We start from the raw sequence: 12,514 nt of genomic DNA, 5'->3' as shown, positions 1-12,514 counted from the left end.
GAGGGAACTCAGTTTATTTAGTCTGCAGAAGAGAAGAATGAGGGGGGATTTGGTAGCAGCCTTCAACTACCTGAAGGGGAGTCCAAAGAGGATGGAGCTCAGCTGTTCTCAGTGGTGGCAGATGACAGAACAAGAAGCAATGGTCTCAAGTTGCAGTGGGGGAGGTCTAGATTGGATATTAGGAAACGCTATTTCATTAGGAGGGTGATGAAGCACTGGAATGGGTTACCTAGGGTGGTGGTGGAAGGAAAAGTTCCACAGAACTGAAGAGAAAGCCAAAGCCTCCCCAGAGAGGACTTCCCTACTCAGTACACATGAGGGCAGACTCCAGGGCCCTCACTCCCCTTCCCCACAGCCCTTGGAGGGCTGGCAGCAACAGGACAATGGCAGCACGACCAGACATGCTAGGGCCGGAGGGACCATAGGTGGCGCCACTTTGGATTTGAATTGGTGGAGCCCCTGGGTCGTACTGGGAACGGGCTGGCTCAGGCACACAAGTGCTTATGGTCTCAAGCAAAGCTGTCTCCAAAGCACGTCCCCAGGCGATCACTGCCAGCTGCAGCTAGGCCCAGGGGAGGGGACGTGTCCTAGCCCACACTCCTGTCATTGGGTAACTAAGCCCACCGTTGGCACCACTCTAAGAGGGCAGCCCATGGAGTTCACAATACTCCCTGCTGGAAGGGCTTCATGTCCCAACATGCTGTGCTTCACCCCAAGACGGAGGTGGCTGAGGGAACCTGAGACAAGGTCCATTTCATGCAGGTTGGACATGGCTCTCGGCTCGGACAAGCCTGCAGCCCAGGGAAGGCAGCACTCCCCAGACTGACCTTGATGGTCTCATTGGAGCCGGTGATGAGTGCAATGAAGAGGCTGAGCACCATGTAGGTGAAGAGACTGATGAAGGTGTAGAGGTAGAGCTGGCTGAAGAGCCACACCAGGTAGCTGTTCTGTTGCATCTCAGCGAAGGTCACGAACATATCATCCCCATTGATGAGGGAGAAGAGGCATTCGGACACCATGGAGAGGGAGCGGAACTGCACATGGGACAGAGAGAGCCAAGCCCCTGAGTACAGTATGGCCAGGCAGACCCTGGAGCTAAGCCACATGGGGAGCTGGAGCAGCGCTGCGTGACCATCTAGGCTCAATGTATAAGTAGGGGCATAGCGAGCAGATCGAGGGACGTGATCGTTCCCCTCTATTCGACATTGGTGAGGCCTCATCTGGAGTACTGTGTCCAGTTTTGGGCCCCACACTTCAAGAAGGATGTGGATAAATTGGAGAGAGTCCAGCGAAGGGCAACAAAAATAATTAGGGGTCTGGAACACATGAGTTATGAGGAGAGGCTGAGGGAACTGGGATTGTTTAGCCTGCAGAAGAGAAGAATGAGGGGGGATTTGATAGCTGCTTTCAACTACCTGAAAGGGGGTTCCAAAGAGGATGGCTCTAGACTGTTCTCAATGGTAGCAGATGACAGAACGAGGAGTAATGGTCTCAAGTTGCAGTGGGGGAGGTTTAGATTGGATATTAGGAAAAACTTTTTCACTAAGAGGGTGGTGAAACACTGGAATGCGTTACCTAGGGAGGTGGTAGAATCTCCTTCCTTAGAGGTTTTTAAGGTCAGGCTTGACAAAGCCCTGGCTGGGATGATTTAACTGGGAATTGGTCCTGCTTTGAGCAGGGGGTTGGACTAGATGACCTTCTGGGGTCCCTTCCAACCCTGATATTCTATGATTCTATGATTCTATGGCAGCACAGCTACCAGCAACACAGATCTTCCCTCTTCATAGCAAAAGGCCCTAAGCTCTATCCGGCCATTAGCCCCCTTCCCCAAATGGGTGCAGAGAGGGGAAGGGACTAGCCAACATCCCCCAGCAGGGTAGCAACAGGAACAGGCCCCTGAGGGCTCCCATTTCCTGCTTGCCTCACTTTCTCCTGCCTCTCTCGCCACCCGCTGCTTAGCGCTGCCTGACCAGGAGCAGAGGCTCTGGCAGAGCCAAGCCAGGCCGAGCCGAGCCATGGGCCAGAGGTTCTGTTGTAGCAGCCTCACCTGGCTCCAGACCCTATGCTGCACTAAACAGGGCAATAGGACAGAGAGGGTGATTCCTCGCTGCTGCTACCCACTGGTTTTAAAAGCAGTGAGAAAAGGTAAATTCATTTCAAAAGGTTTTAGTTGGGGGCTGAAGGTGACGGCTAGTGGCGTTCTGTTACTCTCTTTGTTGGGCCTGTCCTGTAGCAGGTAACTTCTGGGTACTAAAACTAAAACCTCTCCAACGCATCATCAAGGATCTACAACCTATCCTGAAGGACGACCCACCACTCGCATAGATCTTGGGAGACAGGCCAGTCCTTGCCTACAGACAGCCCCCCAGCCTGAAGCAAATACTCACCAGCAACCACACACCACACAGCAGAACCACTAACCCAGGAACCTATCCTTGCAACAAAGCCCGTTGCCAACTGTGTCCACATATCTATTCAGGGGACACCATCATCGGGCCTAATCACATCAGCCACACTATCAGAGGCTCGTTCACCTGCCCATCTACCAATGTGATGTATGCCATCATGTGCCAGCAATGCCCCTCTGCCATGTACATTGGCCAAACCGGACAGTCTCTATGTAAAAGAATAAATGGACACATATCAGTGGTCAGTGGAAGCATGTGACTAAAAGAACTAGGCAGAGGAAAAGACGGGCTAGTGAAGGAGAAATAGAGCTTCAGAATAGGTTTGCAGAGTTGGAAAATGAAGAAGGGGCTCAGCAGGTAGTCACTGAAGGTGACAGGGCAAGGAAGAAGAGAAGAGCGGTTAGTCCTATAGGAAAAGGGGAAGAGTTAATGGAGATTACACCAAATATGAGCCCCAGGAGGATACAGGATGGGTTAAAAAGGATTACAAGGGAGAATGGGAATGGAAAAAACTTGCAGCCAGAGGGAACAGGGGATAGACTGGAGAATAGCACCGTCACTAGGAAAAGGCAGGTCTATGTGATTGGGGACTCTTTATTGAGAAGAATAGATAGGCCTGTAACCAGAGCTGATCCAGAAAATAGGAGGGTGTGCTGTCTTCCAGGTGCTAAGATACGGGATGTAGACCTGAGGTTAAAAAGGATTCTAAAGGGAGCGGGAAAGAATCCCCTAATTATCCTTCATGTGGGAACAAATGATACGGCTAGATTCTCACTGGAAAGTATTAAGGGAGACTATGTTAGGCTGGGGAGGACGCTTAAGGAAATTGAGGCTCAGGTGATCTTTAGTGGGATTTTGCCTGTTCCTAGAGAAGGGCAACAAAGGTGTGACAAGATTATGACTATCAATAGATGGCTTAGGCAGTGGTGCTATAAGGAGGGCTTTGGGATGTATGGCCATTGGGAGGCATTCATGGATAGAGGACAGTTCTCTCGGGATGGACTTCATCTGAGTAGGGAAGGAAATAGACTTCTAGGATGGAGGCTGGCACAACTGATTAAGAGAGCTTTAAACTAGGAATTTGGGGGAGATGGTTGGGAGATGTCCAGGTAATCTCCACGCCAGAATTTAGCATAGAGTGGAAAGAAAATGAAGTAAGAGTGGATACAGCTGTAGGTAGGAGGAAGGGCAGTGTAGATACAAGTCTAATAGGTTATACTGGTAGTAAAATAACCGTGCCTAATAGGGTACAGAATGTGAGTGAGGACAAACAGCAAAAATTAAGATGTTTGTACACTAATGCAAGGAGCCTAGGTAACAAAATGGAGGAACTAGAGTTACTGGTGCAGGAAGTGAAACCAGATATTATAGGTATAACAGAGACCTGGTGGAATAGTCGTCATGACTGGGCTACAGGTATTGAAGGGTATGTGCTGTTTAGGAAAGACCGAAATAAAGGTAAAGGTGGTGGAGTAGCACTGTATATCAATGATGAGATAGAATGTAAAGAAATAAGAAGCGATGAAATGGATATGACTGAGTCTGTCTGGGCAATAATTAAATTGGGGAAGAAAACTATTAGAGCCTCCCCTAGGATAGTGCTTGGGGTGTGCTATAGACCACCGGGATCTAATTTGGATATGGATAGAGCCCTTTTTAATGTTTTTAATAAAGTAAATACTAATGGAAACTGTGTGATCATGGGAGACTTTAACTTCCCAGATATAGACTGGAGGATGAGTGCTAGTAATAATAATAGGGCTCAGATTTTCCTAGATGCGATAGCTGATGGATTCCTTCAACAAGTAGTTGCTGAACCGACTAGAGGGGATGCCATTTTAGATCTGGTCTTGGCGAGTAATGAGGATCTCATAGAGGAAATGGTTGTAGGGGATAATCTTGGCTCAAGTGATCATGAGCTAATTCAGTTCAAACTGAATGGAAGGATTAACAAAAATAAATCTGCAACTAGGGTTTTTGATTTCAAAAGGGCTGACTTTCAAAAATTAAGGAAATTAGTTAGGGAAGTGGATTGGACTGAAGAATTTATGGGTTTAAAGGTAGAGGAGGCCTGGGATTATTTTAAATTAAAGCTGCAGAAGCTATCGGAAGCCTGCATCCCAAGAAAGGGGAAAAAATTCATAGGCAGGAGTTGTAGACCAAGCTGGATGAGCAAGCATCTTAGAGAGGTAATTAAGAAAAAGCAGAAAGCATATAGGGAGTGGAAGAAGGGAGGGATCAGTAAGGAAAGCTACCTTATTGAGGTCAGAATATGTAGGGATAAAGTGAGACAGGCTAAAAGTCAAGTAGAGTTGGACCTTGCAAAGGGAATTAAAACCAATAGTAAAAGGTTCTATAGTCATATAAATAGGAAAAAAACAAAGAAAGAAGAAGTGGGACCGCTAAAAACTGAGGATGGAGTGGAGGTCAAGGATAATCTAGGCATGGCCCAATATCTAAACAAATACTTTGCCTCAGTCTTTAATAAGACTAAAGAGGATCTTAGGGATAATGGTAGCATGATAAATGGGAATGAGGATATGGAGGTAGACATCACCATATCTGAGGTAGAAGCGAAACTCAAACAGCTTAATGGGGCTAAATCGGGGGGCCCAGATAATCTTCATCCAAGAATATTAAAAGAATTGGCACAAGAAATTGCAAGCCCATTAGCAAGAATTTTTAATGAATCTGTAAATTCAGGGGTTGTACCATATGATTGGAGAATTGCTAACATAGTTCCTATTTTTAAGAAAGGGAAAAAAAGTGATCCAAGTAATTATAGGCCTGTTAGTTTGACATCTGTAGTATGCAAGGTCTTGGAAAAAATTTTGAAGGAGAAGGTAGTTAAGGACATTGAAGTCAATGGTAAATGGGACAAAATACAACATGGTTTTACAAAAGGTAGATCGTGCCAAACCAACCTGATTTCCTTCTTTGAGAGAGTAACAGATTTTTTAGATAAAGGAAACGCAGTGGATCTAATTTATTTAGATTTTAGTAAGGCGTTTGATACTGTGCCACATGGGGAATTATTAGTTAAATTGGATAAGATGGGCATCAATAGGAAAATTGAAAGGTGGATAGGGAATTGGTTAAAGGGGAGACTACAACGGGTCCTACTGAAAGGTGAACTGTCAAGTTGGAGGGAGGTTACCAGTGGAGTTCCTCAAGGATCAGTTTTGGGACCAATCTTATTTAATCTTTTTATTACTGACCTGGGCACAAAAAGTGGGAGTGTGCTAATAAAGTTTGCAGATGATACAAAGCTGGGAGGTATTGCTAATTTAGAGAAGGACAGGGATACCCTACAGGAGGATCTGGATGACCTTGTAAACTGGAGTAATAGGAATAGGATGAAATTTAATAGTGAGAAGTGTAAGGTCATGCATTTAGGGATTAATAACAAGAATTTTAGTTATAAGCTAGGGACGCATCAACTAGAAGTAACGGAGGAGGAAAAGGACCTTGGAGTATTGGTTGATCATAGGTTGACTATGAGCTGCCAATGTGATATGGCTGTGAAAAAAGCTAATGTCGTCTTGGGATGCATCAGGAGAGGTATTTCCAGTAGGGATAAGGAGGTTTTAGTACCGTTATATAAGGCACTGGTGAGACCTCACCTGGAATACTGTGTGCAGTTCTGGTCTCCCATGTTTAAGAAGGATGAATTCAAACTGGAACAGGTACAGAGAAGGGCTACTAGGATGATCCGAGGAATGGAAAACTTGTCTTATGAAAGGAGACTCAGGGAGCTTGGCTTGTTTAGCCTAACTAAAAGAAGGTTGAGGGGAGATATGATTGCTCTCTATAAATATATCAGAGGGATAAATACCAGAGAGGGAGAGGAATTATTTAAACTCAATACCAATGTGGACACAAGAACAAATGGATATAAACTGGCCACTAGGAAATTTAGATTAGAAATTAGACGAAGGTTTCTAACCATCAGAGGAGTGAAGTTTTGGAATAGCCTTCCGAGGGAAGTAGTGGGGGCAAAAGATCTATCTTGCTTTAAGATTAAACTCGATAAGTTTATGGAGGAGATGGTATGATGGGATAACATGGTTTTGGTAATTAAATATTCATGGTAAATAGGCCCAATGGCCTGTGATGGGTTTTTAGATGGGGTAAGATCCAAGTTACCCGGGAAAGAATTTTCTGTAGTATCTGGCTGATGAATCTTGCCCATATGCTCAGGGTTTAGCTGATCGCCATATTTGGGGTCGGGAAGGAATTTTCCTCCAGGGCAGATTGGAAGGCCCTGGAGGTTTTTCGCCTTCCTCTGTAGCATGGGGCACGGGTCACTTGCTGGAGGATTCTCTGCTCCTTGAGGTCTTCAAACTACAATTTGAGGACTTCAATAGCACAGATATAGGTGTGAGGTCTTTTTTAGGAGTGGTGGGTGAAATTCTGTGGCCTGCATTGTGCAGGAGGTCAGACTAGATGATCATAATGGTCCCTTCTGACCTAAATATCTATGAATCTATGAATCTATGAATCAGACGTCAAGAATTATATGATTCAAAAACCAGTTGGAGAACACTTCAACCTCCCTGGTCACTCGATTACAGACCTAAGAGTTGCAATATTACAACAAAAAAACTTCAAAAACAGACTCCAGTGAGAGACTGCTGAATTGGAATTAATTTGCAAACTGGACACCATTAAAATAGGCTTGAATAAAGACTGGGAGTGGATGTGTCATTACACAAAGTAAAACTATTTCTCCATGTTTATTTTTCCCCCCAACTGTTTCTCACATGTTCTTGTCAACTGCTGGAAATGGCCCACCTTGATTATCACTACAAAAGGTTTTTTGTTTTGTTTTTTTTCTCTCCTGGTAATAGCTCACCTTACCTGATCACCCTCCTTACAATGTGTATGGTAACACCCATTGTTTCATGTTCTCTGTGTATATAAAATCTCCCCACTGTATTTTCCACTGCATGCATCCGATGAAGTGAGCTGTAGCTCACAAAAGCTTATGCTCAAATAAATATGTTAGTCTCTAAAGTGCCACAAGTCCTCCTGTTCTTTCAGCAGGCTTCAAAATGATTCTCAAAGGGAGCATTGGAAGCCCCATTCTTTCAGAGCACTAATGTGGAGTGGACAGAGCACTAGCTAACACAACAGGTTTACACTGAATTGTTCCAGTTTTGTTTGCTGAGAGAGCAGGGCTGGAATAGCGGAGGGTTGCAAGTCAGCTCTGAGGGGCACTGGCAGAGCTGGGGGGGGGTGAACCCCATCTGCAATCACAGGGGCACGGCTGCAAGTCAGGATTGAGGGGTATCGGCAGAGCTGTGAGAGAAGAGCCAGGGGTAGGGAGATGCAGTGGCATGCTGCAGGTCAGGATTGAGGGGGCAAAGTCTGCCCAGGCCTTCGCTTCGAGCAGAATACAGCACCTCGAGCAGCGTTGCCACTCACTGGGACAGAGCTCTCTCGCTACATGCTGCGTGCGTCTGCACGCAGGCATCACTCACATTGTATTTCTGGAAGAAGCTGAGATAGCGGATGACCCCGACCCAGACCAGGAGTGTGGAGGTGCCCAGAAGGATGCTGCACACGTTGTAGCTGGCCAAGTTCTGCAGACACAGACACAGACACATCAGGCGGCCCCGCCCTTCACAGCAAACGTGCCTCCCATCATTCACAGGAGCTGACGTGCTTAGTATCCCGGACTACCCAGCACTCACTACCATTCTGCCAAGGGCTGTGGTGGGTTCTCCATCACTGGCAATTTTTAATTCAAGATTGGAAGTTTTTCTAAGAGCTCTGCTCTGGGGAAGTTCTCTGGCCTGTGCCAGACCACATGATCCCAATGGTCCCTTCTGCCCTTGGAATCTATGAATCCATTACAGCCAGGGGAGCAGAATCCAGCTGACAGCTACCAGCAGGTGGACAGGAGAGCCCGAGGAGCAGCCATACAAGACAGTGAGGGCAGCCCTCAGCCCGTTATGCATTTGGAACATGATGGATTGGAAAAGATCTGCATCAGGAAAGGCCTTGCAGCCTCTGGAGTGGGGAGGCAAGCGAGGGGAGGGCAGGGCAGGTCAGCGAAAAGCAACAGGACCAATCAGAGGGGAGAGGAGGAGACTGATCACTCCCAAGCCTGGCTCCAGGACAACAGCAGAGTCTGACCATCCTAACCCGGCCAGGGGTCCCCTTTGGGATGGGCCAAGGGCCAGAACAGGTTGGGCTCAGGACAGGGTTGGCTCGGAACCTGGCATGGTTTCCCAAGGGAAGGGAGGAAGCCACTCGGGCCCTTTTAAACTAGGCAAAGACCTGGCACAAGTACCTAGTGACTTGGGTCCCCTACGTTACCGTCTGTGGCGGGGAGGGGCTGTACACTGGAGGGGGATCGTCACTCAGGGCCCTGTATGGACCTGCGCAGACCAGGACTTCACTAAACACTCAGATGTGCTCAGTAGGCATGATTGTTCCCTCACTCCAGAGCATGGGGACAGCAGCAATCCGGCACCCATATGGAGCTGTCGGGCCACCCAGTCTCAGAGTGGGTCCTTCCCTGTCCCTCTCTCCCTGCTGGGAACAGAACAGGCAAATGGTGCCTCAAGCTCTGCAGGAGCCTACAGAGCCACAGGATTACTGCACTGATCTTACAAACAGCCCTGAGTTAGGAGGGAACATGACCCCAAGGCAGGAGGTTTGGCAGTGCCCACATCTGCACCTAGGCTGGGATCTCCATGCCCAGCAAGCTGCCAGCTCTACAGCCAAAGTCACTTGTCAGTGAGGCTATTGGCTGCCTCTCTGTTTTGTGAAAAGAAAAGGAGTACTTGTGGCACCTTAGAGACTAACCAATTTATTTGAGCATGAGCTTTCCCATTGAGCGCCCTGGCCTGGGGCCGCTAGGGAGCTGGTTCCTCTAGTTCCTCCATGAAAATCCCCTCAGGCTGCAGCTATTAACAGCTCTGGCAGGGGGCAAATGGTGCATTCCCAGAGGACCAGCATCTTCCTCTTCTCCTCTGGCCTGACTGAGCAGGGTCCTTGCCCCTAACCCTATCAGGGAGGCACAAGGAGGAATCCCAGCGCCCCAGCCACAAGAGAGCAGCCGCCACCTGCTGGGAGCGAAGGTGTGGCCTTCCAGTGGCTCTGCACACCCTGCCAGTGCCCCTGCCCTGGCAGCATTCCCAGGGTGCAGAGGAGATGTTTTATCAGAGAGATTCTCTGGGAGGGTTCCCCGGCACAGCCCCATGGGGGAGAGGGGGAAGAGCACACACAGGAATGGATGCTTGGCCATCCCTTCACCTTTGACTCAATTCTGATCTTCATGATGGTCCCAGACACTGTCAGGACATCACTCACCACCAGCAGGATGTACCAGCCATTCACAAACTCCATGCGGTCTGACAGGGAGACATCCTGGTTGTAGCGTCTCTGAAAGAAATGGCCCAGCTCCTGCAAGCAGGATGGAGAGCGGTGATGGACCCACAGCAGGGACAACGCTCCCCAGACAGGTGGCTGAGGTGGACTCCCAAGAGTCCCTTGGGGATGTTTGGTTTGGAACATGGCTGCTGGGCAGAGAAGGCCCAGGTGGGAGCAGCAGGGCCCCATCTCCCAGAATCCTCACCTTGCAGAGGGAGAAATAGACAAAGCAAAACTCCCAGCTCTGCCCAGTGCTCCAGGAGAGAGAGATTTTCACCTGGCTCAAAATAAAATTCATATGTGCCCTTTTCACCAGGTCAGAACATCACGTTCTCTCACTTCACTGGTCTCATGCTCTGCTCACCTCCAGGGCAACTCAGCTGGGAGCAGCAGGTTCCAGCCTCTGACAGCTCCATCTCAGACTGACTGAGGCATTCCACCCCCAGAGATGCCCACGGCCCTCAGCCTTATTCAGTAGATGTGTGCCTCAAGGGATTCATAGGAGATGCCCTGGGAACCCTACCTCCTGCCAGAGAGACCCAGCCTCAAAGGGGATCGCTGCAGCAGGCACAGCCTTACACCCAAGTGGAGGCCCATCATTCCTGAGAGGCTGCAGGAGTGCAAGGGGCTGTGCTGTCAGAGCTTGATGTTTGCCCAGTGGCACTCGAAGGGTTCATGCTGGTCAGCCCAGCAGGCCAGGCCAGTACTCACATGCTGCAGCATCAAGCCCCGGATGATGGAGCGGGCACACAGGATGAAGGACAGCACACAAACAAGGATCACAGCCACGTCAAAGAACACGCGGAAGGTGTTGTCTCCTGGAAGAGGCAGTGGATCTCCTCAGCAAGGGAACACCAAGGTGGCCAAGCGGAGCCCAGAGTACGGTGTAGGACAGCCCCGGTGGAGGAGAAGCAGCGAAGGAGACAGGCTCCTCCACAAGAACGGAGTGCTCAGGGGTCTGAGAATGGAGACAGCAGCGCCCGGAGCCCACATGCCACACCGGCCAAGAACGCCCAGCAGAGAGCAGCCACCACCATCAGCCTGCTAGACAGCAGGGGTGACACCCAGTGCCCATCCTGAAGCCAGGATTTTAGTTACGTGGGAGTGAGGAAGTAAGGAGTAGGCGTGTCTGCTCCGATCACAGGAGCGGTGCATGGTCTTCCATGGACACCTGCCCTGAGTCATTCAGAGATCACTCCAACGCTGCTGAACAGATCCCTCCACCTGCCCAAATCATCCCCCGGCACAGATCTAGCTGAGGAAGGCTCAGCCCAGAGGCGAGGTCACATTTGCTGTGAAAGGGGGCGTCTAGAATGGACAGGCCTGAATGGTTCACAGCAATGCTAGCGCAGCCAAACCAATGGCCCTTCCAGTTAGCAGTGGTGGGGGGGGGGGAGGAAGACTGCCCCCCATTCTGTCTGCCCTTCCCACCCCCTACCTCGGCCATACACGCTGGGGTCCTTGCACTCTTTGATGTCAGCTTTGTTGTCCAGGCTGATCTTCACCCGGCCACTGTGAGCCTTGTTGTCAAACGTGATCTGGTGAAGGAAGAGGAAGACTGCTACTGCACAGCGAGGAGGGAATGGGATGGCCAGGAACCTCTCTGGCTGGATAGTCCTCACCAGCCCTGCTCCTGCCGCAGGACTCTCAGTCCCTTATTATAGTCCTGCTCTGCCAGGCAGCATGTGCCAGCAGCACAGCTGGGTCTCACACTGACCCTCTGACGGAGAACCTGCTCAGCGAGCAGCCATGCAGAGAGGGTGCACCTGGCAGCCCCGCAGGCTCAGGGAGCCCAGCTGGGCTCCTCCTGGCTCTCTGGGAAGAGTTCTTGGCTCAGACGCATGAGCCAGTTGGAATCCAGCTCCTGAGCTGGTTCTGCAGGGGCAAGAGGAATGAGCAGCAGCAGACTTCGTTGCTTGAGTCAGCAGGTGGCACTGTGGAGCAAGGGCAATTTCACAGTGTCTTTCCAGCTGAGAGCCCCACTAGAACTGCACCACAGCCAGAAACCTTGGCCTCCTCCCTGGCTCCCTCCTCCTATGTCACGGCTGCTCACCACCCCAGGGACTCAGCCCAAAGAGCTACCTGCCCTCGCTTGCTGGCCCAGGGGCACATCGCTCGGAGGAATTCAGCCTGACCACTCCTTTGCTCAAGAGCGAGCGTTCCCTGACAGCGAGAGCGACCAGGCTGTGGGGTGGTCTCCCAGGAAGAAGGTTGTACAGGCTAACGGCTTGTCCATCTCTAACTCATCCCAAACTCCCATGCTTCCCTCAGGCAGCTGCAGACCTAGGGGAGTGCTGGCTATGTATTTCTCTGGCGCAAGCAGGTGCAGCTCAGAGCTGGGCCAGGGTTACTCACAGTGATGGTGAAGGTGTAGCAGTCCGGGATCTCATTGTTAATGATCGTCTGGATGTTGATGGCCTTCAGTTTAAACTGGATGGTGACGTTAATGAGCCTGCAGGAGACAGTGATCAGACTAACAGGACATCTTCGGAATGGAATGGACCATACCATTCAATCACTCCACGAGGGAGCTGCTCTTCACAGCTAGAAACTCAGCACCATACTGCCCTTTTCGGCCCAAAGCTACACAGGCCACCCCCCCTTAAGAAGCTGGTGTTGGCCCAATTTACAGATGGGGAAATAGCAACTTAGCTGAAATCACGGGAGCAGTGGCAGAGCCAGGAGCAGAACCCAGAATTCTGACTCACTGCTCCATCCCAACC

At 49.8% G+C, this 12,514-nt stretch overlaps 1 protein-coding gene across 1 annotated transcript; it reads right to left on the bottom strand.

Annotated features, from left to right (window-relative positions):
• Positions 1–336: 336 nt before the first annotated feature.
• MCOLN1 (mucolipin TRP cation channel 1) lies at positions 337–12,507 on the bottom strand. The gene is made up of 8 exons (XM_073319216.1): positions 12,500–12,507; positions 12,147–12,243; positions 11,230–11,329; positions 10,503–10,609; positions 9,675–9,824; positions 7,892–7,993; positions 828–1,034; positions 337–366 (listed from the first exon to the last, which is right to left on the bottom strand). The coding sequence occupies exons 1-8, from the start codon at positions 12,505–12,507 to the stop codon at positions 337–339; spliced, it is 801 nt and encodes a 266-aa protein (XP_073175317.1).
• Between the last annotated feature and the right edge of the window lie 7 nt (positions 12,508–12,514).

This window comes from Lepidochelys kempii, chromosome 20, assembly GCF_965140265.1.
Source record: "Lepidochelys kempii isolate rLepKem1 chromosome 20, rLepKem1.hap2, whole genome shotgun sequence".
In the NCBI taxonomy this organism is placed as follows: domain Eukaryota; kingdom Metazoa; phylum Chordata; order Testudines; family Cheloniidae; genus Lepidochelys; species Lepidochelys kempii.
Note: the sequence above shows the minus strand (reverse complement) of the source record. Positions and strands in the feature narration are given on the sequence as shown.